We start from the raw sequence: 27,336 nt of genomic DNA on the forward strand, positions 1-27,336 counted from the left end.
CCACCCTTACTTCTGTGCTGTTGCCTGCAGAGCTGGGCCCTCAGTCAGCCGCCGCCACTCTGGCCGCCCAGCCTTGAGGGCAGCAGCGCAGAAGTAAGGGTGGCATGGTGTGGTATTGCCACCCTTCCTTCTGTGCTGCTGCTGGTGGGGCGCTGTCTTCAGAGCTGGGCATCAGCCAACAGCCATCACTCTCCAGCCACCCAGCTCTGAAGGCAGTGCAGAAGTAAGGATGGCAATACCGTGACCCCCCCCCAAATAACCTTGTGACCCCCTTTTGGGTGAGGAACCCCAATTTGAGAAACGCTGGTCTGCCCTGTGAAATCTGGATAGTATAGGATAAAAGCACACAGAAGACCAGATTTCACAGTCTGTGATGTGCTTTTCATGGGCGTGAATTTGGTAGGACCCTACCTGTTGCATCTCCCTGTTAAAGTTCCTCCTGATATTATTACTATTTTATTTTTGTATTACAGTAGCATCTAGAGACCAGGGCCCCGCTGTGCAAACATATAACAAAGAGACTGGCCATGCCCCAAACAGCTTCTATCCCAAGTATGAGATGAGAAACAACTGGTAGGTACAACAGACAGATGGGAGGGCACAAGGAGATAAGGCTTAGGCCATGAATGGTACTCAGTCTCTAGAGTATAATCATCCCCATTTTGCAGGTGGGTAAACAGAGGCACAAAGAGAGCAGAAACTACTTGCTCAGGGTCCCCCAGCAGGGGTGTGACAGACTTGAGACTTGAATGCAGATCTCCTGGATCCTAGTCTAGTCCACTAGACCGCAGTGCCTCTATCTTCTCTGTCTTACTTTCATCCCATCACTCCTTGCAGTACAGGAAGTTTCTCACCATCCCTGTGCTGGTGCCCTCTGTAACAGTGGTAGACGACCAAACTTCTCTCCCTCCAAGCCAAGCTCTATGCGTTTAGCGCTGTTAATCTTTTAGGCAAACCCTGGCTTTCAGGGGGGATGGCCCTCGTGGCAATGGGACATTAATAGAACAGGGCAGCACAGCTGAGGTGCAGAAGCAGCAGGGGAAGGGGACCCACATTTGATGGTTCATCTACAAGACTCTGACTTGAAAAGCTCTCCTCAACTGAGCTAACTACACCGGTGTGGAGGAGTGATAGCACAAACAGATGTTTAGCCCAGGATAGGGCAGGGAGCCTTTCCTTCCCTATAATTCTACTGACATAGATTTGCAGGAGAGTCTTGTAGGGGCGAGAGATTGGAATTGCCCACAAGGATACCAGCTGGAGTTTTTGTTCTAAGTTGCAGAGTCTGTGTTCTCTCTTTTCAACCTCCTTGTTTCTCTGTCCCTTCTCCCATCGGTCCCCCCACAGCATGAAGGACCTTCCAATCTTCACAGCTGGGCTCTTGCCAATCCCAGCCTTGCTCCAAGGCCCCGCAGCAGAAGGCGCTGTTGGGCTTAGCCACCCAGCCCTTGTTTCCCATGACACCTGATGAGCAGGGATGGAGTAGGAAAAAATGGATCCCACTTGCTTCATTCAGTGAATCAAAATGCACTATGTCTTTAAAAACGGTAAGGATGGGGGGGACAGAAAGTATCATTTAAGCCGTTGACAGCGATGATTGTCACCGCTGTCGCTGAGCAGAGTTTGCTTTGCGGAGGAAAGATGGCCCAAGACTACAATAATAAACTTCCCTCAGGAACTACGCCCCAGACCCCCAAAGTGACCTGGGCCGTTGATATCAGTGGAAGTTGGAAGCTTAGATACCTTTGAGGATTTGGGTCCAAGGCCCATTACAAACCGCCCCACCTCCCACTGTCAGTGCAAGGTGTACGTCTCTGACCTTGCCCTCTGGACGCACGCGCTGTGCTGTGTTTGCGTATGTTTTTAAAACCTTCTGCAACAGGAGGGGATGAGAGCCCAAAGGTGACAGCTGTTAGTTGCCTTGCTCAAGACGCCACTGGAAGGTGCTTGTGCTGTGCTGACAAGCGTGCTGAAATTTGATTATAAAAATCATTTTAAACCTCCAAGTTTGAATCAGCAACGTATGTTTGTTACAGTGCAACCTGTCTGTCATGCCTGAACGCCAAAAGAGCTCTATTCTTAATGCAACAGCATCACTTCTTCACTGATCTATCAACAGCCACAGGAAAAGCATAACTATAAAATGGAGAGGACCCTTCTCCTTTAACTTATCTTCCCAACACACCAGAAAACTGTTTAGGGGGCACTTTTCAAAGGCAATCCTAGCACTTCGCATCCTAACTCCTGTTAGAAGTTAATGAGAGTTGTGCACCCAGTTCCAAAAAATTCAGAAGTTTGATGAGGGGGGGGTCAGCAATTTTTTTTTGCATGTCTTTAACCAGATCTGCTATTAACGCATCTTCGTCAATTGTGGGGCATTTCTAGAAACTGAATAACACTTTTAATAAATACTTGTCGTTTTTGGGACACCCCCACAAGTTCAGACAAACTCAGAACAAACCCAGACCAACCTTAAGTTCACTCTAAAACTTGACCCAAAACTTTATCAGAGTTAGGAAAAGTTTGGTCCACTCCTCCTCTTATTTTTAAAGATGGGATCCCAGAAGACAGAGCTGGAAAGATCCAATCAGTTACTTCATGTCTCTGCTCATGTGAAATTGTTCCCTACAGTACATTTCTTTTTCCCTAGTGATCTCTTCAATCTAGAGGCCAAATTTCCAGTGGCTCAGCACAGACAAGCAGGGCTGGATTTTCAAAAGAGCTCAGCTCCCACTGAAGCTGTGCAGTAAGGGTCTGAATTGCAAAAGCACCCAGCACCGACCAGGTGGAGCTCTTTGAAACCCTGCTTGCAAATGAAAAAGTTTTAAGTAATGGAGCTTCCACCACTTCCCAGGGGAGCCCCTGCCACAGCTGAACAACTTGCTGTTGGGAACTTTTGCCTAATGTGGAACTGTTTCCTTTTCTGAATTTCGTCCAATGAGTTGTGCTTACACCACACCGACTGCACCAAGATAATTTCCCATCAGTGTTCAGACCTTTCCACTATTAGGAAACTGTTATGACTCCTTCCCCATTCAGTTGACCTTTAGCCAAGCTGTGTCTATTCAGTTCTTTAAATCCTTCCTCCTAAATCCACCCCGCCAGCCCAATGGTTGATTTTAGTGCTCTTTGAACTCTCGCCAATTTGCCAATATCTTCCTGTTGGTGCCTGGAATTGAAAGCAGTATTCCAGGGGCTGTTACTAGACCTGTTCATCCTGGATCCCTTGATTCAAACATGCACAAGTTTTCCTAAACAAGTGCCCTATGTGGCCACAGACCTGTTAAACAATTTAGACTCAGCGCAGCCTCACATTGGTTCCCGTCTCCACGCGTACCATTCAGCATCATGCTGTGATAGCTCACGTGGTGAAGGGGGGCTCTTCACTCCATACAAGACTGTCAGTTGTTGTGGGGAATGTATGGCTTGGATTGATTTAATGCTTGGAGAAGGAGCTTTTTAACTGTTGAACCATAAACCTTTTCCTGAGATATTAAAGCTCTTTTTATCTGATTGCTAAACCAGTATCCAAGTCAAGAAGGAGGCTGATGTACAACCTCCCTCCCCGGATCCACTAACACCCCCAGACCAGAATGAAACCAGGAGCTAGCAAAATGGCAGCAGGAGGCCCCTGGCTCCCCTCTCTCTATTTTAGATGCCCTTTGGACTCTACGATCTCATTTGAAAGACCAAGTTCCTGCCTGCGTGGATGTTCAGATACTCTCTGCCCCTTGGGATGGACTTTCAGAAACACTCAGTGTTGCTCTAATTCTGCTCCCATTGAAACCAGTGGAAGTTTGAACCATTGACTTCCATGGGAGCAGGGCTAGGCCAGTGTTGACTGCCTGTGAGAATCCCCTGTACCCTTAACCAAAATCCCTCTTCCCCCTGCATTTTTATCCAGCCTATTATTCAGGGACTGCCCTGCACCCCAGTGGTGGCTGTATTTTAGTGACTCAGCATATACTTTGAGAAGCACCTTGGGAGGAAAGGCAAATAGGATTATTACTTTTTGACCCCGAGAAAGAAAAGTTAGACTCTGGCTCAGAGCACAAAATAGGGGGGTTAGTTCTTATTTCATCTGAGCCAGCAAATTCACCCTTCTGTTTGTCATGACCCCAGTCTCCTTCTCCTAATACATTGCATGGCTGATCATCACTCATTTAACAGATTACGCCTGTGGTAACAAATGAGTGCAAACTCCCACCCAGGACACTTCCTGCTTCAGATGAACTCCCTGCTTTTTGAGCAAACATCATTTCTCACGTGGAGTTCATGTACAGTCAAAGGGTCATTTGTTCCAGCTCTCTACTGATTTACTGGCCTCCTTTCTCGCTCTGAGTATTGCAGGTGGTCTACCGGTGTTGCTACAAAAGGCACTGAACAAAGACCAGGGGAGGGTCTGGGCTGGGATTGATTGTTGCAGTGAGCTTATCTGTAAATGAAAGCAGCACCTTGGTCCAAGATTTCATCTAGTAGTACCTTTTTAAATGGATGTCAAAGGACTTCAATGACCCTGTCAGAGCAAAAGCATGTACCTCTGACCTGTAGATATATCAGAATGAAGTCAGTTAACTTTAGGGTGTCACATGGGGGATAGTTCTGAAGCGTTTCCTCTCTCCTGCTCTGGCTGGGCTGTCGAGGGGCGTGAGATGGTGAATATTTACAGGACCAGTCCTTGGCTGATGTAAATCGGAGAAGCAGCACTGATCTCAATAAGGCTGTTATGGTAGGAGGCACCAGATGGCGCACAAGGTCTGACAAATTTCTTTTCCTCAGCCTGCAAGCAGCACCCAGTCTTTGAAGACCTACTGTATCGTTGCTAGTTTTGTGATACAGATTCGTGCAAGAGAGCTGTTGCAAACAGCAAGAGGGTTTGTTCTCTGGATTAATTTTGCTAACTAGAGTCAATTCTTGGGGCCTGGGAAATGGCTGGGCCCAAATTTCAGAAAGAGGGGATTGCCTGTGTGCCCTTTGTGACTGCCTCTGTTCAAGTACTGGTGTATATAGTAAAACATAAAGTAAGATACATTAAGAATATACCCAGATTCCATGCCTCTGATTTTTCCTCCACTGGCAAGCAGAACTGCAAGTCCCTGAAATGTTGCTAGTGCTTGGCAGAGGGTTGATATGTGCTATGCCAACTTATGCTGCCTGTGGATCTGGCCCATGTTATCTCTGTGGAGAGATGGAACTATTTTTGTGCCTAGTGTTGGAGGGGCTCAGTATACCAAGAATGGGGACTTCACAGTAGGCAAGGACTTGTGGATAAGCACACAATGCATGTGCATAGAGTAAGGAGAGTATGTGTTTGCTGTATCTGGTTATTTACATGCAATGCTGGGTTTACTGTGGATGAGGGTCTCTGGGTGGCAAACCCAACTGAACATTAATACCGCTTTGTGCAAAAAGGAGAAATGATGGATTCTTGGAATCTTGCGTTTAGACCAAATTCTGCTTTCAACTGCTCTATGGAAGTCCAGTCCATCCCCACTGATTTCCATTGAAATCCCTTAGCCTAGGTCAGGGGTAGGCAACCTATGGCAGAGGTGCCAAAGGCGGCACACAAGCTGATTTTCAGTGACACTCACACTGCCCGGGTCCTGGCCCGACCGGTCTGGGGGGCTCTGCATTTTAATTTAAATTTTATATGAAGCTTCTTAAATATTTTAAAAACCGTATTTACTTTACTTACAATAATAGTTTAGTTATATATTATAGACTTCTAGAAAGAGACCTTCTAAAAATGTTAAAATATATTACAGGCAAGTCTCATCTTAGGCAGGGGTTCGATTCCGCAGTTATCGTGTAAAGCAAAAACCACATATAGCCAAAATTATATCCCCAAGCCCTTTAAACCCTGCCTTCAGCTCCTGCAGCTGGGCAGGGAGGGGAGCACTTAAAGGGCTGCACTGGGTTCCCCGCCGCCCTTTAAATGCTGGCCCCGGCCCCGCTGCTGGAGCTGCTGGTGGGATTTAAAGGATTCCACAGGGCTTCGGATTTAAAGGGCCCCACCACGGTGGGGATCCCGGAGGAGCCCTTTAAATCTCTCCCGCAGCTTTGGCAGCCAGGCTGGGGCCGGCATTTAAAGAGCTCGGAGCTCCACGGTGGCTGGAGCCTCGAGCCCTTTAGTTCACTCCAGGGGCTACCAGCCATCTCTGCAGATGGGAGTCCGCTGGGTGATTTAAAGGCCCTGGGACTCCCAGCCACAGCTGGTGCCCCAGGACCTTTAAATCTTGAAGCCACGCCCGCCTGCTTGAGGCCACGCCCCCCACTCTGGCAGTACCTGTATAGTTGAAATCGCGCATGTTAAATGCGCTTAAGTTGCGAGAGACCTGTACTGGCACACAAACCCTTAAATTACAGTGAATAAATGAAGACTCAGCACACCACTTCTGAAAGGTTGCCGACCCCGGTCTAGATTTACATCAGTGATGCCAAGAGACAAAATTTGGCTTGCAAAAACAGGTGTCTTTCCCCCTTAATAAAGACTGTAAGGTCAGAATTATTGCTGGTAAAATTGGGAGGATCGGGGGAGAGAAAAATCTTTTAATTAGCCCTTTTTTAAAAAATGGAAAAAAGAATGTGTATAAATGTTTTAATTTACCACCACTGCCTGCTTCGCTCCCTCCCCCCCTGCCCCCCGGGAATAATAATAAGCAAAAAACTTATTAGAAACCTATATAATTGACCAAAATCTCACAGCTCCCTTGTGATGCATGAAGCCCACAACTGGGAGAACCTGTGCATGTCTCATCTGTGATGCAAACACGCAGCTCCTAAACGCCAGCTGTGGGGCAGCAGATGAAGTGGTGTGCTGGGCAGCAGAGGTGGAGGCTGGAGGTGGGCAGGGGAGGTTGGGTCATGAGGCTGTTTTGGGGTCAGCCAGCACTCAGGGATACAGACGTGGCAATGGTTGCTCTGAAACTGAAGGCAAGGTTCTTTGTGAGTGTTTACAGAAAGGATTTGGATTATCACTGGGCATGAAGAAAGCACCGGACAGACCGCAGGCCTCACTCTGTTATGTCCCAAACCTAACTAGGTTTTGCTTCGATCCTTCAATTTCTGTTTGTAGCAGGGTATCATAATCTCCATTTTCTGAACTGGGAAACAGGGCGGAGAGTAACTGTGAGCTCCGCACAGCCAATGATCCTCTGTCAGCTACTAATTCTCTACAGATGATTGAAGCTGGGCATAGAGTAGCTGATAGCTGTTCAAATACCCACTCCTCTTACACCAATTCTGATTCTCAACAGCGCCTCCTGCTGGAAAAGGCTGGGTCTGGAATAGCTGTGAGCCCTTTTCACATTCAGTCTTCTTACACCAATTTCTGGTTCTCTATAGAGCCTCCTGCTGGAAGAGGCTGGGTCTGGGTTAGCTGTGAGCTCCCCACACAGACTTCTTATATCAGTTCTTGATTCTCTGTTCACTCCTGCTGGTACAGGTGGAAACTGGAGCAGATGTGAGCTCCCGCCCAGAACCAGCACTCATATTCAGGTCTGTAGTAGACGTGGGCAAAAATATTTGCAATGAAAGTCCAAGTGTTGTGAATGTGATCGCTTCCATATCTTGTTGCAATACACTGTTTGTTTTCAGGAAAAATGGGTTCCGTCAATTTCTTTTTCCACTTTGAAAACACGAGATGTCTAAATTTTGAAGCCAAATTGTTGAGTGTTCTGTTCTTTTATTGTGTGTGTGGTGTGTGTGTGTGTGTGTGTGTGTGTGTGTAAGTTCACAGAAAAGTGACTACCTGTGGGCAGTGTAAAAAACCATTGAAAATCCATCTGCAGTTTAATACAACCCTGTCACCAATGGTGATTCTTGCTGGGAGTGAAGTAGCCCAGAATTCCCATGCAACCAGTTCCATACAGTACCTCCTGCTGGTATAGGTCAGGGCTGCAGTAGGAAAGTGTCCCCAATGCTGTTGGCTGCCTGCACTGTTTTTCCACAGGGACACCTGTTTGGTGAGAATTTGGGACCAGAGTACTAAGACAGTGTCAGTACTTGAAAGTTGATCTTGTGGTTAATATACTAGAGCAGGGATACTCAGACTGAGGCTCAGGAACCGCAAGTGGCTCTTTTATGCATCTCCTGCGGCTCTTTGCAGCACACGATATTAAAACACCATGTCTTTTAATGATTAACCAGTCAGGATGTTTTTATTATGTTATTAATCAATTGTAGAATATTTGATCAGTCATGTTGCTGGGAGGATAATTAGGGAGAGAGTAAATTAAGCAACGAATTTGCATTACTGTGGCTCTTTTGGGTAATGTTGATCACTAACTGGGCTCCTGAACCACTGAAGGTCTGAGTATCACTGTAGTAACGTATCAGTCAAGACCACTTGGGTTCAGGTCTCAGTTCTTCCATAAGTTTGCTGATTGACTTTAGGCATAAGAACAGCCATACTGGGTCAGACCAAGGTCCATCTAGCCCAGTATCCTGTCTTTTGACAGTGGCCAGTGCCAGGTGCCCCAGAGGGAATGAACAGAACAGGTAATCATCAAGTGATCCATCCCCTGTCGCCCATTCCCAGCTTCTAGCAAACAGAGGCTAGGGACACCATCCCTGCCCATCCTGGCTAATAGCCATTGATGAACCTGTCCTCCATGAACTTATCTAGTTCTTTTTTGAACCCTGTTATAGTCTTGGCCTTCACAACATCCCCTGGCAAAGAGTTCCACAGACTGACTGTGTTGTGTGAAGAAATACTTCCTTTTGTTTGTTTTAAATCTGCTGCCTATTAATTTCATTGTGACCCCTGATTCTTGTGTTATGAGGAGTAAATAACATGTCCTTATTTACTTTCACCATACTTACTTTCTCTGTGCCTCAGTTTCCCATCTGTAAAAGGAAATATTCTTTCTTTTCCTCACCCATCTGTCTTGTTTATTTAGACTGTAAGTTCCTTGGGACAGGGGATGTCTCTTTCCATGTGTCTATACAGCACCTACCCCAATGAAGCCCCTTGGGCCCTATTATAATGCAAATCATTGATTCTGGCTTGAGAGCTGCACCATTTTCCCCACAATGACCTGTGCTGGGAGAAACCGACTGGCTGTGAGATGTTCCTATGTCACCAGGCACTGTGCTTTGCCATCTTTCCATATGGCTCTGTCTTTCCTCTCTAATGATGAAGACTCCTCACAAAGCCAGTAGAGGCAAAGTCATTTTTCAATTTCCAAAGGCCGATTTAAAAAAAATAAATTGTCCATTTCCTTTTAAAAAAACTATTTACAGAAATAGCTCGTGCTTCATCAAAATATTTTCGCTGAAAATATAAAACAGTGGGGTCATTCACTCAAAACCTTGCAAACCACATTCCCTCCACCCCTCACCCCATCCCGCCCCGAACGGAATGATTTGAGAGTGTAATTTTGTTTAGAGGGTTTGTGTGCACACAAAGAACGGTAATTATGTAGACAGATCAGTTATGGCATTGGCCCTGCTCAAACACGACTCAGCCTATTACAACTCCTCTCTGTATTGAGACGTAGACTGAAATGTACGGCACCATTCATGGGAGGTTTACCGCTTTGCTGCAGTGTGGTTTCTCAGATGGCATGGATTTGGTTTTGTTTTTTCTCTTTTTAAACTGAGAAGAATTTGCCTCTGGTTAGGTCTAGAGCATGTTGCAAAACATCCTGTAAAATGAAAAGTCAAGTCCTGTTGCTAAATTTTTGTGAAAAATGGAAGTGTAAATCTTGACTCACACATTGACTTTGATGGAGTGACACTGATTTATACCAGCTGAGGATGTGGTCCAGAGGAGGAAATCTTCCAGGGTGATAAGTTGCAAAATATCACCTTGAAGTAGAAGGGAAAGACAGTCTCGTGACTAACTCTCTGCTGGGACAGCTGCGCTTAATTGATCTCTGCCACAGACTTCCTGTGTGGACTTAGGCTAGTCACTTATGCCAAAATTTGCAAACGTGTGTCTATAAAGTAGGCCTCCTAAATAAGAGGCCTAGTTTTCTGAGGTGTGAGCACCTGCAGCTTCCACTGGCTTCAGTATGATTAACTGGTGCATTTTTGTGGGATCTGTTTTCACTGCAGACTTAACTCAGCTCTTACTCAGGTGTTATTCCCGAGCACCTCCTACGATCAACACACACAAACCTCTGTCCTGAGTTAAGTGGTGTTTTCTTACCCCAGCTAGCTAGCCCAGCTGGGACTATAGACCTGCCACACCAAGTGATCTCACTCGGGCTGGTAACCCACCCAGAATGAAGGCTAAATCACTCAAGTACTCAGAAGCACAGAGAGTTTCTCCCACAATTCACTGGGAAAGAATCCTAAACCGGCTCAGTTTACTACAGCACAAAGGACCACACGATGTGCCTCCACAAATCCTAGTGACACCCACTGGGGAGCATAGTATCAGGGAGGACAAAGTAACTCAGGCCAGGCTGTGCAGTGTGGCAGGCTAAGATCTGGATGCTGGTCACTCTGAGTTAATTCTGCAGTGAAGACAGATCCCTGGAAAATCCCACTGCTTATTTAGGCAGCCGAGTATGGATGTAGGTGTCTAACATTACTCACCCCAGATTGCAACTTTTTCTTTCACATCTTTGCCCTTTAATTTCTCCACCTATAAAATGGGGATAATAGTCACCTGCCTCAGTTGCCAACAGTCCCTTATTTCTTCATGTCTGTACAACAAGATCAGGAATTGCTGAGTGCCGCAAAAAGCAGCAACAAAAACTCCTGGTGAATGTAGGTGAGTTCTGCTTATTATTATTAATAATAATAATTAATAATGGGAGGAGGGATGGGGCAGAGGTGCTAAGAAAACAGTCCCTTCTTTTCAAAATACAGTGTTGGCAGTCCAGTGTAGTAAGGAGTGACAAAGTTTGGTTTGTTAATTGTTGGGAAAGTGCTTTGAGATCCTGGTGTAATATATTTGACAAGTGGGTTACCCATCCCGCTCTGTGCCTGCTCCATACAGCATGGCCGCCTGTCACAATTGCCACCTAATGCACTGAGGCTTTATTTAAACGTGGCTGCAGCTGCGTTCTGCTCCTAGAGGGACAGGCCCTCTAAGACTCTATGGAATGTGCAAAACCACATTAAAGGAACATCACAAGTTGTCCTCTGTATTAAACAGGCGCAGGACACCAATATTCACCTTTTATGGCGCCCACCTCAAGTGTTTGGGATTTTTAAACCCCTCCCAGTAGTGGCAGAGCAGTTGTCCGTGTCTGTACTGCCGTAAATAGCTAGTGCATCGGAAATGCACCTGTAGGTGGCGCTCAAGAACACGTGGCACTGCTCGTGGATTTTGTAGGACCAATAAAGTTTGGTGTTGCTGTGCACTGCAGGTGGCTTCCTTTGTGCCACACATAATACTCATCACAAGACCAGCAGGCGCATTGGCACTGATTAGCTCCTCTTTGCAGGCAGCGAAAAACACCCAAAGCAGCAAGTGCAAACTTCATGGGACAGTATTGCCTCTCTCTCTGAATAGGCCATTGCAGAAGAAGCTGTGTTAAGACCAAGAAGTGGGTGTTTGATTAAGACATTACTGACAGATGTCCAATACAGTGCCAAAAAAAAAAAAAAATTCCCTCAGCTATCAGGGGGAGGTGATTTAAATTAATCTACTCTGACTTCCATCTTTAAGGCCTTTATTTGTGAGTGTTGTGTAATTGGCTGAATTAGTTTGTGGTTGATGCTGTGTTTTATTTTCACTTTATTTTATTTTATTTTTAATAAGGGAAGATGGAACCATAGCCATTGAGAAGAGAAGATCCTGACCCTAGTCGTTGGCTATAACCCTAATCCATGCCAGGTGACTACGGCCAGGAAACCCAATGTAGTCCTTTTCCAGCATTCCTGTGTGTCACTCCTTTCTTACAGGTTTTGGTGTTGAGAAGAAAATAACCTCAAAGTACCTACTTGGATTTCTTAAGAAAATGCTTAAATGTCAGCAATTAGAGATGGTTTAAAAAAATGAAATCAGTTCTGTGAAAATTCTGGCAATCATTTTAGTTCTCAGTTTTCTATATGGAACTGATTTCTTTCTTTCTTTTTGTTATTGTTTTAAAAAATTCCATGGCGTGTTTTTAATTGATTTTGAAATCTAATTTTGTTTTTGTTTTGAAAATATTCAGTTCTGAGCCCACCCCTGCCCCATATGACTAAATCTGCCAATCAAAATTAATAGTTGAGTAGGGAGGAGGGAACTACCAAAAAAAAGGAGGGGGGAGGAAGCCTGATAAATTAAAACTGAAAATGACAAGCAGAAATTTTCACTGAATAACAGAATTACCAGAAGCTGGGAATGGGCGACAGGGGAGGATCCCTTGATGATTCCCTGTTTTGTTCATTCCCTTTGGGACACCTGGCATTGGCCACTGTCGGAAGACAGGATACTGGGCTAGATGGACCTTTGGTCTGATCCAGTAGGGCCGTTCTTATGTTTTTATCAAAACGTTTTCAGGAAAATTTTCATTTTTTAAAAAAAGCCCCTTTTTATTAGAAAAATTTCAATCCACCTATTCAACGTAGGAAAGAAATGGTAACATATGAGACAACTACATTATCTAACTGGCTTCCATATGCTCTTTCTAGTTGCTGTTCTTCATCCAGAATCATCAGGTGCAGGCTAGAACATGGTTTGCAACAATGCTATTGCCATTGCCTTTTCCTCTTCTCAGAAACTTCTAGCTAATAGGAACAGACCAAACATCTGGTACTGTCATTAGCACACATGTAAGGTACTCAGATAATTAACCCTCTAGCTGCCGGGGTCAAATGTGATGCCTGGGCCACACCAGGTTGGCCACACATGTTGCAGCAGGTAGTTTAGGGAAGTGCTAGTCACTCCCTGGTCATCATCTTCATAATACTGGCATTTTTAAGAGAATCTTCAAGTGTAATCTACTAATGCTGCGACTGTAGCTTTTTGTTCTAATACCCTGGCTTAGTGTGCTAATGAGAGGCTCCTGTTAAGCTGTATGTATGTGTTGGCTGTGTTTCCCCTCCTGCTGCTGATTGTAATGGGGAGAGAGAAGCTTTGATTCCAAATGCCTGTGGGCAAATACTTGGAGAAGGGTGGGTGGGAGGAGGGCATTAGGTAGAGTCTAAGGGTATGGCTACACTTGCAGCTGTACAGCGCTGGGAGTTACAGCTGTCTTCGTACAGCTGTGTAGGGAAAGCACTGCAGTGTGGCCACACTGACAGGTACCAGCGCTGCAGTGTGTCCACATTTGCAGCATTTGCAGCGCTGTTGGGAGTGGCTGAACAGGATTCTGGGATACCTCCGAATACCTCTGGAGGCCAATAACAGCGCTTTTGGTGGCCACACTGGCAGAGCAGCGCTGCATCACCAGCGCTGCAGTCGTTATACCCCAGGCAGAGCAGGAGTACAGCCAGCGCTGCAGCCAGGGAGATACAGCGCTGTATGTGCCTTGCAAGTGTGGACGGTGAGTAAGCTGCAGCGCTGTAAACCCACGACCTGCGCTGCAACTCTCCAGTGTAGCCAAGCCCTTAAGACAGCATAGGGGATGCAGAGTGGACCATAGGAAACAAACCTGACTTTAGCCTATACCGGCCCTGGCTCGCTCTGCTCCACCCCTAGAGCTGGGATCTTCAGCCTGGATAAGCAGTTTGTCTATGGAGGGGGGTGACTGGTACAGAGGGGAGCAGCTGATGTGGGGAGCTCACCCTGGCTGCAATGTGAGGCGACTCCATCTGTTGCTGGATGGCCTGTCTCATTCCTTGTGTGGCTTACTGAATCCACGGTGCGTCTCAGCCTTATTATTTATTTCTATTACAGCAATGGTTAGAGGCTCCAGCTGAGATCAGGGCCCCATCGTGCTTGGGGCTGTACGTTCATAATGAAACAACTCCTACCCTAAAGTGCTTACAGTCTAAATAAGGCAGACAATGAGTGTGAGGGAAACTGAGGCACAGAGCAGGGAAGACACCCAGCAGGACAGTGGCAGAGCCCAACTCTCCTGATTCCCAGTCCATTGCTATCCCCGCTCTCCCTGCCCCCGCCGTAGCACCCCTCAGCCCTTTCCCACCCATATGCGGCCGTTTTCCCCTAGGTGTTGGATTTATTCATTTCCTCTCAGTTAGTGCCTCTATTTTGATGTGGCAGAATGATTTCCAGCCGCCTCGCAGGGATGTCCTTTATGCTGGGAAATCCACTGGAAATGTCAGGGCTGGGGTGAGGTGGCTGCTTCCCAGGCCGGGTTTCTGTTGGGGGTGGGGTGTAGAGGATAAAAGCATCATGTGCCAGAACCTGGCTCTGACTCCCGTGCTCTACACACTGTGAAGCTGGGATGCCCTGAAAATTCCTTCCTATTCCTCTTCCCTCAAAGCCAGATCTCCAGCTGTGTGAGGTTATGGGCCCGGCCATCCCTTTGTCTGTTCCTGCTCCCATCCTTCTCCGTATGCTTTCCCAAGTCTCTGTGACGTGCTCTGGATGTGCCCCCAGGGAGTGTGCTGGGCTTCCTGCTGGAATTCAGAGCAGCCTTTAGATCAGATACCAGGATGACAGGTGTCTTAGATTAAGTTAGATGGAATGAGAGTGGAAAGGGAAAGGCTGCTTTAAACATGTTTCACAGGAGCAAATCCTGCCCTAAGCTACACCTTCTTCTTCGAGTGATTGCTCACATCCATTCCAGTTAGGTGTGCGCGCCGCGCGTGCACGTTCGTTGGAAACTTTTTACCCTAGCAACTCCAGTGGGCCGGCAGGTCGCCCCCTTGAGTGGCGCCACCATGGCACCCGATATATACCCCTGCCGGCCCGCCCGCTCCTCAGTTCCTTCTTACCGCCGTGTCGGTCGTTGGAACTGTGGAGCGCGGCATAGCTGTCCTCCACATCCCTAGCTCTCCTTGTTCTACGGTTGATAGTTAGTAGTTAAGTGTAGTTAGTTATATATAGTTTATAGTGTAAATAATATTGTAGATATTTGTTAGCCGGTTTGGGCCGTAGCCCTCCCCGGCTCCCGGCACCAGGCTCATGCCTGGTTCGCCGGGCTTCAAGCAATGTGCGGCCTGTAAGAAGCCGATGCCGACCAGCGACCCTCACGACGCGTGTCTAAAGTGCCTGGGGGAATCGCACAGGTCAGACAAGTGCCGCATTTGCAAGGCTTATAAGCCTAGAACAAAGAAGGAGAGAGACCAGAGACTTAGGACTCTCCTCATGGAAGCGGCACTCGACCCGGCAGCTTCGCAGGCCGTTATTTCGACACCGGCACCGGATCGCGCCGGCACCGGAAAGACTCCCCGGCACCGACCTTCCCCGGCACCGGGTGCAGAAACAAGACCCTCGAAGTCTGCAACTCCATCCAGGCAGACTCGAGTGGAGCGCCCGGCACTGACATCGGCCGCGGCGCTACCGGCACCGTCGACTCCGGGCCCGGAGGGTCCGTCAAGTCCGGTCCCGCCGAGCTCCCCCATAAGATCTGGGATTGAGCTATTGGTCCCATCGACGCCGGAGACCTTTGCCTCGGCACGGGACCTCATTGCCCTGACTGAGTCAACTCAGCCTCCACCCCCGGTACCTCCGGTGCGGGTAGCGTCCAGGGGCAAACCTATGATGTCGGCCCCGTCTCGGGACTCATGCTCGCTGTCGAGGTCCCGACACCATGGTCGCTCAAGATCCCGCCGCCGCTCGCAGTCCCGGCACCGCTCCCCTCGGCGGTACCGGTCGTACTCGCGGCACCGATCGGCCTCCAGACGGTCACGGTCTGGTTCCAGCTGCCGATACCGGCACCGGGACTCTAGGAGCCAGTCCCGCCATCGATCAGCGCGCCGGTCGACCTCCCGGCACCGAGCTGGTGGCAGGTCCCGGTCGATCTCCCGACACCGCGTCGGTGGCAGGTCCCGGTCCCGATCCCGGCACCGAGTCCATGACAGACCCTGGTCCCGATCCCGGCACCGGTATGGCTCCCGGTCCCGATCCCCGGCACCGAGAACATCTTCGGCCCCAGGACGCGGAGACTCTTACCAGCCGCGGTCGGCCCCTCCATGGCCTTCCAGACAGCCGTCGGTGTCATCACAGGCGGACAGTGTATACGTGCTGGGCACTGACAGACAAGCGGCGCTTTTCCAAGACCCTCCGCAACAGGACCAGGGTCCGCAACAGTGGGGGTTCTGGACACCCTGGGCGTACCATCAAGCCCAGGGCCCCCAACAGCTTCCTCCTAGGCCTGCAACGGCAGAGCACAGGGCACCGGAGGCGACGTTGTCTCGCCCCCCTCCCTCCCCGGACGGGGAGGACGGGTCGAAGCAACAGGACCCTGATCTCCCTCCTGAGCCAGAGGCGAGGGCTGAGGCGGACCCCCCGCTGGACACTCTCTTGCCAGGGGTCTCCTCATCGTCTTCTCCCAATGAGGCGGTGGCTGGCACTTCCTCTAATAGCCCTCCTCCTCTGGATCTCAGGGCACATCAGGACCTCCTCAGGCGCGTAGCACAGAATCTGAGCCTGCAAGCTGAGGAGGTCTCTGAGATCGAGGACCCCGTCGTCAGCATCCTCTCCTCCGATGCTCCCACCAGGGTCGCCCTCCCCTTTATTCGGACGATCCAGGCCAACGCCAATACAATCTGGCAATCTCCGGCCTCCATCCCCCCTACTGCACGGGGCGTCGAAAGGAAGTACATGGCCCCCTCCAAGGGCTATGAGTACCTCCATATTCACCCAACACCATGTTCCCTGGTGGTACAGTCGGTGAACGAGAGGGAGCGTCATGGACAGGAAGCCCCAGCACCCAAATCCAAGGAGGCCAGGCGTATGGACCTCCTCGGCCGCAAGGTTTATTCGGCTGGGGCTCTTCAGCTCAGGGTTTCCAACCAGCAAGCCCTTCTTAGCCGCTACGCATTTAACTCTTGGGTGGCAGCGGATAAGTTCAAAGAGCTGCTGCCACAAGAGGCGCGTCAAGAATTTGTGGCGATTCTTGACGAGGGAAAAAAGGTTGCACGAACCTCGTTGCAGGCCTCCTTGGACGCGGCAGACTCGGCTGCCCGTACCCTCGCCTCGGGGGTGACGATGCGCCGCATCTCCTGGCTTCAGATTTCTGGCCTTCCTCCGGAGCTCCAATACACCATCCAGGACCTCCCGTTCGAAGGCCAGGGCCTGTTCTCGGAGAAGACAGACCCCAGACTGAAAAGTCTTAAGGACAATCGGGTCATTATGCGCTCCCTTGGTATGCACACGCCTGGGACGCAACGCAGACCCTTCCAACCGCAGCAACAGCAGCAGCGTCAGCCATACCCCCAGTTCCGCCAGTGGCAGGACCTTAATAGGCGCCGCGGCAGAAATGGCAGGCGCAGGCCGTCGGGCAATCAAGGGGGGCAAAACCAAAGCTCCTCTAAAGCCCCACCTGGACCCAAACCTTCGTTTTGAAGGTGCGCCTGAGGGCGTAATACCAGTATCTCCCATGGATCCTTTCCCCCCGTTTTCCAACCGCCTTTCGTTTTTCCTCCAGGCGTTTTCCAACCGCCTTTCGTTTTTCCTCCAGGCTGGGTCTTACGCACGGTGCAGACGGGATACCGTCTGCAGTTTGTATCATTTCCTCCCTCCCGCCCCCCATCCTCGTCCCTCTTCAGGGACCCCTCTCACGAGCAATTCCTCCGCCAGGAGGTACAGACGCTCCTCAACAAAGGAGCTATAGAGGTGGTTCTGGAGAACGAGAAGGGCAAGGGGTTTTATTCCCACTACTTTCTGATCCCCAAGGCCAAGGGAGGCCTCAGGCCTATCCTCGACCTGCGAGAGCTCAACAAATATCTAGTGAAGTTGAAGTTCCGCATGGTATCCCTGGGGACCATTATCCCATCCCTGGATCCTGGAGACTGGTATGCCGCCCTCGACATGCAGGACGCTTATTTTCATATTGCCATATGGCCACACCACAGACGTTTCCTTCGGTTCGTGGTCGGCTGCCTTCACTACCAATTTGCGGTCCTCCCATTTGGCCTTTCTACGGCTCCGAGGGTATTCACAAAATGCATGGCCGTCGTTGTGGCACATCTTCGGCGCAGTCGCAGTCACGTGTTCCCTTACCTCGACGATTGGTTAATTTGGGGCACGTCGGAGCTGCAGGTCTGCAGCCACGTCCACAGGATCCCCGGCCTGTTTGCTACCTTGGGCCTCATGATCAACGTGGACAAGTCCACCCTTCTCCCCTCGCAGAGGGTGGAGTTCATTGGGGCCGTCCTGGACTCCACCGTGGCTAGGGCCCTTCTGCCGCTGCCGAGGTTCCAGTCGTTGTCAGCGATCGTTCAGCGCTTGCTGGCAGCCCCCCTGACATCGATACGGACATGTCTAACCCTGTTAGGCCATATGGCAGCCTGCACATTCGTGACCGGGTATGCACGGCTCCGCATGAGGCCCCTCCAGTCCTGGCTCATCGCACATTATCGGCCGACAAGGCAGTCACTAGACATGCTGATCACAATCCCCCAGGGGGTGTTGGATTCTCTCAGTTGGTGGCTAGACCAGTCCGTCGTGTGTGCGGGGCTCCCATTCCACCCACCCCAGCCCTCGGTGTCCCTAATGACGGATGCCTCCAATCTCGGCTGGGGGGCCCACCTGGGAACCCTGAGGACACAGGGCCTGTGGTCTCCACAGGAGGTGGAACTACACATCAACATGCGGGAGTTGAGAGCGGTCCGCCTTGCTTGTCAAACGTTCTGTCACCAGCTTCAGGGTCGTTGTGTCGCGGTATTTACCGACAACACGACGACCATGTACTATATCAACAAGCAGGGTGGCACCAGATCCTCTCCCCTATGTCACGAGGCGATGCGACTCTGGGACTTTTGTATAGCCCACTCCATTCACCTCACGGCTTCCTTCCTCTCCGGAGTACGGAACACGCTGGTGGGCCGCCTGAGCAGATCCTTCCTCGCGCACGAATGGTCCCTCCGCCCGGACGTCGCCCTCTCGATTTTCCAGAGGTGGGGTTGTCCCCGCGTGGACCTCTTCGCGTCCAGGGGGAACAGGAAATGCCAGGCATTCTGCTCCTTTCAGGGACGGGAACCCGGGTCTATAGCGGACGCCTTCCTTATTCCGTGGATGACCCACTTGTTCTACGCGTTCCCCCCATTCCCGCTGGTCCACAGGGTCCTTCTGAAGGTGCGCAGGGACAGGGCCCGCGTGATCATGGTAGCCCCAGCGTGGCCCAGGCAGCATTGGTACCCCATGTTGCTGGACTGGCCATAGCCGACCCAGTTCCCCTGCCCCTTCACCCGGACCTGATCACCCAGGACCACGGAACTCTCTGTCACCCGGACCTCCAGTCGCTGCACCTAGCAGCGTGGCTCCTGCGTGGCTGACCAGTTCTGAGTTGCGCTGCTCCACCCCGGTACGTGAGGCACTCTTGGGCAGCAGGAAGCCTTCCACTAGAGCGACGTACTCGGCCAAGTGGAAGCGTTTCTCCTATTGGTGTGTGGAGAAGGGTCTCCTCCCAATGGAAGTTTCGGTGGCCAATATTTTGGACTATATTTGGTCCCTTAAGCAACAGGGCCTGGCGATATCGTCCCTACGGGTCCACCTGGCGGCTATCTCCACCTTTCACCCAGGTGGGGATGGCCGCTCCGTTTTCTCTCACCCGACGGTGACGAGATTCCTTAAGGGGTTGGACCGTCTCTACCCTAACGTCCGACCCCCTGCCCCTACCTGGGATCTTAACCTGGTGTTGTCTCGGCTCATGGGGCCCCCCTTTGAGCCGTTAGCTACTTGCTCCCTGCTCTATCTTTCTTGGAAGACTGCCTTTTTAGTAGCTATTACCTCAGCTAGATGGGTGTCGGAACTCCGGGCGCTCACGGTAGATCCCCCGTATACAGTCTTCCATAAAGATAAGGTGCAGCTGAGACCGCACCCTGCCTTTCTCCCCAAGGTGGTCTCAGCCTTCCACGTCAACCAGGAGATCTTCCTCCCAGTTTTTTTCCCGAAACCTCATTCTTCACGCAGGGAGCAACAACTCCACTCACTTGATGTCCGTCAGGCTCTCGCGTTTTATGTGGAGAGGACCAAACCGTTCCGCAAATCCCCCCAGCTTTTCATGGCAGTAGCGGACCGCATTAAGGGGCTTCCCATTTCCTCGCAGAGGTTGTCCTCGTGGGTAACGTCCTGTATCAGGACCTGCTATGACTTGGCTCACGTTCCTACGGGCCATGTGACTGCGCACTCCACCAGGGCACAGGCGTCGTCGCTGGCTTTCCTCGCCTGTGTGCCCATCCAGGAAATCTGTCGGGCAGCGACCTGGTCATCGGTCCACATCTTTGCTTCCCACTACGCCCTGGTCCAGCAGTCCAGAGAGGACGCGGCCTTCGGATCTGCAGTGCTCCATGCCGCTACTTCTCTCTCTGACCCCACCGCCTAGGTATGGCTTGGGATTCACCTAACTGGAATGGATGTGAGCAATCACTCGAAGAAGAAAAGAGGTTACTCACCTTTGTAACTGCTGTTCTTCGAGATGTGTTGCTCACATCCATTCCACACCCGCCCTCCTTCCCCACTGTCGGAGTAGCCGGCAAGAAGGAACTGAGGAGCGGGCGGGCCGGCAGGGGTATATATCGGGTGCCATGGTGGCGCCACTCTAGGGGGCGACCTGCCGGCCCACTGGAGTTGCTAGGGTCCAAATCTGGGACTAAGGTTATGATAAAAGAAAACAAGAAGAAGAGGTGGCCTACCGAATATCATAACCTTAGTCCCAGATTTGGACCTTAGCGTCCAAAATATGGGGGTTAGCATGAAAACCTCCAAGCTTAGCTACCAGCTTGGACCTGGTACTTGCTGCCACCACCCAAAAAATTAGAGTGTTTTGGGGCACTCTGGTCCCCCTGAAAAGCCTTCCCTGGGGACCCCAAGACCCAAATCCCTTGAGTCTCACAACAAAGGGAAATAATCCTTTTTCCCTTCCCCCCTCCAGGTGCTCCTGGAGAGATACACAGACACAAGCTCTGTGAATCCAAACAGAGTGACTCCCCCTCTCCGTTCCCAGTCCTGGAAACAAAAAGCACTTTCCTCTTCACCCAGAGGGAATGCAAAATCAGGCTAACAAATCCAACACACACAGATCTCCCCTGATTTCTTCCTCCCACCAATTCCCTGGTGAGTACAGACTTAATTTCCCTGAAGTAAAGAAAACTCCAACAGGTCTTAAAAGAAAGCTTTATATAAAAAGAAAGAAAAAAAATACATACAAATGGTCTCTCTGTATTAAGGTGACAAAATACAGGGTCAATTGCTTAAAAGAATATTGAATAAACAGCCTTATTCAAAAGAATACAAATCAAAGCACTCCAGCACTTATATTCATGCAAATACCAAAGAAAAGAAACCATATAACTTACTATCTGATCTCTTTGTCCTTACACTTAGAAACAGAAGATTAGAAAACAGAAACTACTTCTCCAAAGCTCAGAGAAAGCAGGCAGACAGAAAACAAAGACTCAGGCACAAACTTCCCTCCACCCAGAGTTGAAAAAATCCGGTTTCCAGATTGGTCCTCTGGTCAGGTGCTTCAGGTGAAAGAGACATTAACCCTTAGCTATCTGTTTATGACAGCATCTTTCTGATGGTTGTTTTTTTACCGCCCATATGACCGCTCTATAATACTGTCTTAAATTTACATAGCACTTTCTGTCCCAAGGGATCCTGAAGCACCAGAGTTTATACACAGCATCCAAGGATCACTTCACCATTGCTGCAGGCATGCAGGGTCCTGTGCCATAGGACAGGATGTGAGAAATGCAGCTCCCATTTGAATGGATGACCGAGGAGGAGATTTTCAAAGTCACTGCATGGTAAGTTCTAGAACGATCATGAAATTGGGATTCCATTTCAATGTCCCCTCCCATTGTTCTGAGGGCTGCATCATGAGACTGAGCTTTCTGCTGGGCTGGAAATGCTGCTCTTGAAGAACTGAGGATGGTTGGAACAGAGGACTTGGCGTCTGGCCTATCAGCGAGTGTTCCAGCAGGATTCCTGGGTTCTTTCCCCACCTTTTGGGGAAAGAGTGGGGTTCGCTAATTAAAGCAGAGACCTGGTAGTCAGGAGGTGGGGGTTCTGGTCCTAGTTCGGGAGAGTGTGTTATCTGGTGTTTGGAGCAAAAGGGTAGGATTTTGGTCTCCTGAGGCCTATTCCGAGCCCTGCCACTAATCTGCTGAGTGAGCTTGGACAGCTAGGTTAACCCCTCGATGCTTCAGTTATCCATCTGTGAAACAGAGATAATAACACTTACCCACCTCACAAGAGGGCTGTGAGGGCTTAATTAATGGTTATCAAGTGCTTGGATGAAAGGTGCTAAGATGATAAAGATGATAGCTGCAAAGTATCATTATAAAGACGCTGAGTGCACCCAGATTCCTCTTGGCATAAATAAAGAACTGTCAGGGCCAAAGGAAAAAACTCAGTGGATTTGCCTGCTTGTCAGCATGAATCTTACAAGCGGAGGAAAGTGCAGTACTGACATTTCAACATTTCGTTCTCATGGACTTGGGCCACTTCCCATCTGTAGCTACCAGGAAGCAGGAGGGTGAAGTGAGGGTCCTGTATATCCACCCTGGGGGGAGCTCGTGCTCTGATGTTGGTTATGAAGCCCCCCTCCCTGGCAGAAGCAGGAGGAAAGCAGTGGATGTTAAGGCATGGGGGCACAGATAAGCAAACAGGAATGTGCTCCTGCCAAAGCACAGGGCTGACCTCTACCTAGGCTGATTCAGAGGCGTGCTGCCTCATAGTCAGGAAATCCAGGGCACACCCACTGAGACATGCTCAGACATCCCAGCGCCCTGGGTGTCTCAACTCACAAGTGAGGCCAGCTCCCCTGTTGTAGCTGTTTGAAACGAACCCTAGTGGAAAACTGGCTGGGTCTTTATGGCGAGTGCAGCAGCTGGCCGGAGCACTGTCAAGTCAGAGGAATAACACGGCCACTGTTTCAAATACCAGGGGTTTCTTGGCTCAGATAATATTTTTTCTCGTCGGGTTTGTCTGTTTAGATTGTAAACTCTTCAGGGCACACTATCTTTCTTGCTCTGTGTTTGCACAACGGGTGCAGACCTAGCTGGTGTTTTGGGTGCTCCTGCAATGCCAGTGATAAAGCAGGACTCTCCAATTAGGATAGATCACTAATGAGTGACCAACTTTTGCTAGGTGGTGGTGGTTGTTTTTTTTATGAATGACCTTGTAGAATTGAATAGAGAATTCTATCATCACAAAGACCAGTTTAAAAAACCTCCACAGAGGGTCTCATTCTCTGTTAGATCCTAGAGAAATTTCATACCCCTGCTTAATTTCTATACGTCTTGGCTGGAATTTTCATAGGATCCTCAGTGAGTGAGTTACCTTTCAAAACCCCAGCCTCCATCCCTGCTAAATTTTATCCTAGTCTTGTCCCTTCTCCTTTAGATGCTTGCGTCCTCAAGGGCACCTCAGACTTTTCTTCCACCAGGGAAGAAATTCCCATGGATTGCGTGTCTGAATTAGATCTTATAAAGAGCTCCAATCCAAACGCTCTGTGCTGGTTGCCTTCTAGAGCGCAGTTTGGGCTGATCTATGATATTGAGCTCTTTGGGCAGGCCCAGAGCCTGTGTATATTTGTACTGGGAACAGCAGCTAGTAGTAGTCGTATTTCAGCAATGGCTAGCGGGGCTAACAGCAACGGAGCCCCGTTGTGCTAGGTGTGATATATACACATAGAGAGACAGCCCTTGCCCCCAAGGAGTTTACAGAGTAAATACACAAGAGAAAGGGTGGGAAGGGAAAGAGGGACATACAGAGGAGACATGACTCACCCATGGTAACAGCAGGGCAGTGGCTGAGGTCCTGAATCCAGGCCAGCACCTTATCCACTGAACCACGCTGATGACCTCTGTAAATTTTAAATCTATGCTAGCCACGACATGGAAATGACACCCACTCCCATTCACACTTACTGACCTGGATCAATTCTGATTTCATTGACACTGGTTTCAGTCCACAATAACTCCACTCATGTCACTGGGGTTACTCCAGAGTTACACCAGTGGAGAATCTGGCCTATTTAATAAACTTGGAAATACAGGATTGTCAGGCTCCAGTGGTGTAAAAAGCAGTCTTAAAAAGAATGTGTCGGTACATATTTTACCTAAAAATGTTACATTGTCAGTTCCATTAAAACAGTAGAAACAGTGAATCCAAATGTAAACTGCTCCTGTAATTAAAATATTACACTAGAAAAGGGAATTTGAGACTTGACTTCATTCTGTCACTTTAAACAGTAATACTGATAACTCTAATCATATTTTGCCCTCCATCTGAGTATCTCAAAGCCAGCGAGTTAAACCACAAAATCCAATATTGTCCTCATTTTGTAGATGGGGAAACTGAGGCACAAAGAGGGGAAAGTGACTTGTCCAAGAACGGACAGTGGTTAGTAGAGGAGTCAGGAATAAAATATCTCTCTCCTGACTTCTGGCCGTGTGTCCTATTACATGACAATCTTTCACACAAGAATATGTAATCATACTGTAAATATATTGGGCCACATCTACAGCGGTATTTGGGAGCATTGCCACTGGAGGAGACAAGCTATTGTTTCTGTTCATGCAACACAAGGGAGGTTTTGGTGATTTTTCAAGTCGGGCTTGCTGTCCCTTTTTGCTCCCTTGCTGCTGTTTGAAAATTGATCTTTTGAGTTTAAAGAAACAAATTTGGATTGAAAAATGTGGAGATCAAAGACTTGAGCATTGGCAGAGGGATACAGTAAGCCTATGCTTGTCCCACATTTCCCTGTTCTCCCCCACCATCCTTTGACTGCTTGGCTCCACTCCCCGAAAAAAGAAATCAGCTTTTTTTTTTTCATTCCTTTTTAAAGTGGCTTTGTGGATTGTTGTGTCTGTTTGTTGGTTCTCACTGCTTTTTTTAAATCATAGTGCCAACCAACTTATTATAGGCTGCATGAACTCCAAATATCTCCAGCATGAAGGAAACTGGGTAATCAGCCCTGAATGCAATTTCCTGTGTGAGAGACGGGAGGCAGAGCTTACAGTCTGGAGATAGACTGCACAAACTTGTCCAGTTGTAACCTAACACTGCCCTGAAGACAGAGCTGCAAAGATAAAGACGTGAAGTGTCCTCTTTATTTGAAACTGCAGGACATTCCTGGCAGGGACAAGTCACCAGGCAGGGCACTTTTAAGGAATATGTAAAGACAAAGGAAGAAAGAAAGACAAGTTGAAGAAATCTAGTTAAGAGGGCTGGAGGAGTGGGGTGTTTGGAGAAGGGAGCAGCTTCAGAGACCTGAAGGAGACCTTCGCATGGAGAGGACGATAGAATGACACTCCACTTGTGGGAGCTCCATTAAAGTGTAAACAAAAGAAGTGAGTTTCTCCAATGTGTCTCTGTTTCCTTCGGGGTGGGAATTGGCTGATCACAGGATTCCTCAATGCTGCTGGGGCTGAAATGTGTCTGGAGGGAAGTTTAAGCAGAGCTGGAGTGTCTTGCAGCTGAACAATCAAGCAAACTTTTGTGCATGTGGATGCGGCAGTTGGGGAGAGGTGTCCTGCCTGGGTGAGTTAGAAATCCCTTCTTGGGGTGGTGCGGTTTCCTCCTTGTCTCCCCACCTAAGGTCTTCGCGCTGATTCATTCCATGTGAGAGTTCCTCATGGCTGGGTTGTTTAGCAATCTTCAGTGAGCTTCTCTCACTGTCTTACTCTGCATGTGGTGTGTCTGGCAGGTCCCAGTCAGATGTCCGAGGTGAGAAGTGACCTCTCAAGCCATTCTGACTCACTCAATGGAGACCCCCTGCCGGATCAGACACCCTTCCTGCCCACTAGCACAGGTAAGCACAAGGGGCTTTTGTCTCCCGCGCTTTAAACTTACAGGGACTTGTCTCTCTCTAGCCACTGGCAGGAGCCCTAGGCTTCCTTGTTCTTTTTATTTGTTAAGTAGATGTCTTTGTCCAACTTTCTGGATTATAAAGAGAATTGTAGCTCTTTGTGGCTGAGCACAACTTGAGCTAGATCCTCAGCTGGTGGAAATCAGCATGGCTCCACTGAACTTAAAATAGCTGTGCTGCTTTCCACCAACTACCCTGTGTGTACATCCACCATGCAATGCAATGGGGATCAGAAGCCCAGCTGGTGAAAATCCAGGGAAGCTAATGGAGCCCCACCAGCTGGTGATCTGTGGGCGTGGGGAGGGGGATGGTGCCACTAGGACAAGAAAGTTGTGTGAAACTTTCCTGCAAAGTTTCTGTAACTTTCCCATGTTTCATGGGACTTCACCAAGAGCCAGGATCGGTGGGAGCAAGGGCGCTGGAGATGAAAGGTGCTTCCTGAGCTGTTTTCCTGGCTTGGGAAGGGAGAGGATGTTGGCTCTGCAGGAGCCAAAAGGGTTAAAGAGCAGGCAGACTAAATGTTGCAGAGACGTACTGGTGAGGGGCTCACCTCCAGGCTTAAAGCCCACCGCTTCCTTTCCCATTTTCTCTCTCTCTCTTTCTCCAAAGACACTATTGTGCTCTCGCACGCTGGCTGTGTGGGACGTAACCTCTCCAGGGGGGGAAAGGGAGCTTGGGTTTCTTTCTGCTACCTCCTGCCTGGGTTGCAGACTGTGCAGGGGGAGCCCTGATGCAGCTGCGCTGGAGCTTTGGCTTCTCACAAGAACTTTTGTCTCCATTCAGCCGCCGCGTGTTCTTGGGCCTGGGCCAGCTCCTTGCGAGATGCAGCTTCCCCCCACCCTCGCTCTGGGCCCTGATTCTATTAAATTTAATAACATCCTCTAGCCCCTGCTCTGTACCTGGAGAAAGCTGTCTGCTTTATTCCTTCCCCAGATCTGGCTTCAGGCCCCACAATCAGAAGGTGGGGAGGCTCTGGGTTGCTGTATGTAAGGGGCTCCATCCAATACCCAGGGACTGACCAAAGATCAGAGAAGATCGGAGCTCAGATGGCAAACCACTGGGAGACCATCAGGCGGATCAGTGCCTGATCCTGCCACCCTTGCTCATGGCACGTGGCACTCAGTGCCATTGACACCTGTAAGATCACTCAGTAAATTTACCCAAAAGGGGTCAGGGCCTCAGAATCAGGCCCTAAATAAGTGGGTTCCCTGGATCCCTGATTGCCTCCATCTCCTCCTCCCACTTGGAGCAAATCCAGTGAAATTCCACTACCCGTGAGAGTCCTGTTCTCTTTCCATGCATCGTGCTGTGTTAGCTGCAGTGTGCTGGCTCTGAGAAAGCCTCCTCTTGGAATGTAGCTATTGTGTGTGGGGAGGGGAATCAATTTGACCAGAAGAGGTTTCCAGGCTACTAAATGATGATTCTCCGCCAGCTGACTCTGAGCAAGTTGTTGTATACGTAACAAGCTCTCCTGTAATTTAATATTACCTGCTGTAGA

The 27,336-nt window shown here is 49.4% G+C and overlaps 1 protein-coding gene across 2 annotated transcripts in view; it reads left to right on the forward strand.

The window, feature by feature from the left end:
* Positions 1 to 24,986: 24,986 nt before the first annotated feature.
* MDFI (MyoD family inhibitor) overlaps positions 24,987 to 27,336 on the forward strand; it is a 39,740-nt gene continuing 37,390 nt past the window's right edge. Inside the window, exons 1-2 of one of the 2 annotated variants that reach the window (XM_030562698.1) lie at positions 24,987 to 25,510; positions 25,677 to 25,781. In XM_030562698.1, the coding sequence (XP_030418558.1) occupies positions 25,688 to 25,781 (94 nt within the window). In that variant the 5' untranslated portion in view covers positions 24,987 to 25,510; positions 25,677 to 25,687. The remainder of the gene's footprint in view (positions 25,511 to 25,676; positions 25,782 to 27,336) is intronic. The other variant, XM_030562699.1, reaches the window with a different exon arrangement.

This window comes from Gopherus evgoodei, chromosome 4 (genome assembly GCF_007399415.2).
Source record: "Gopherus evgoodei ecotype Sinaloan lineage chromosome 4, rGopEvg1_v1.p, whole genome shotgun sequence".
Taxonomy (NCBI): Eukaryota; Metazoa; Chordata; order Testudines; family Testudinidae; genus Gopherus; species Gopherus evgoodei.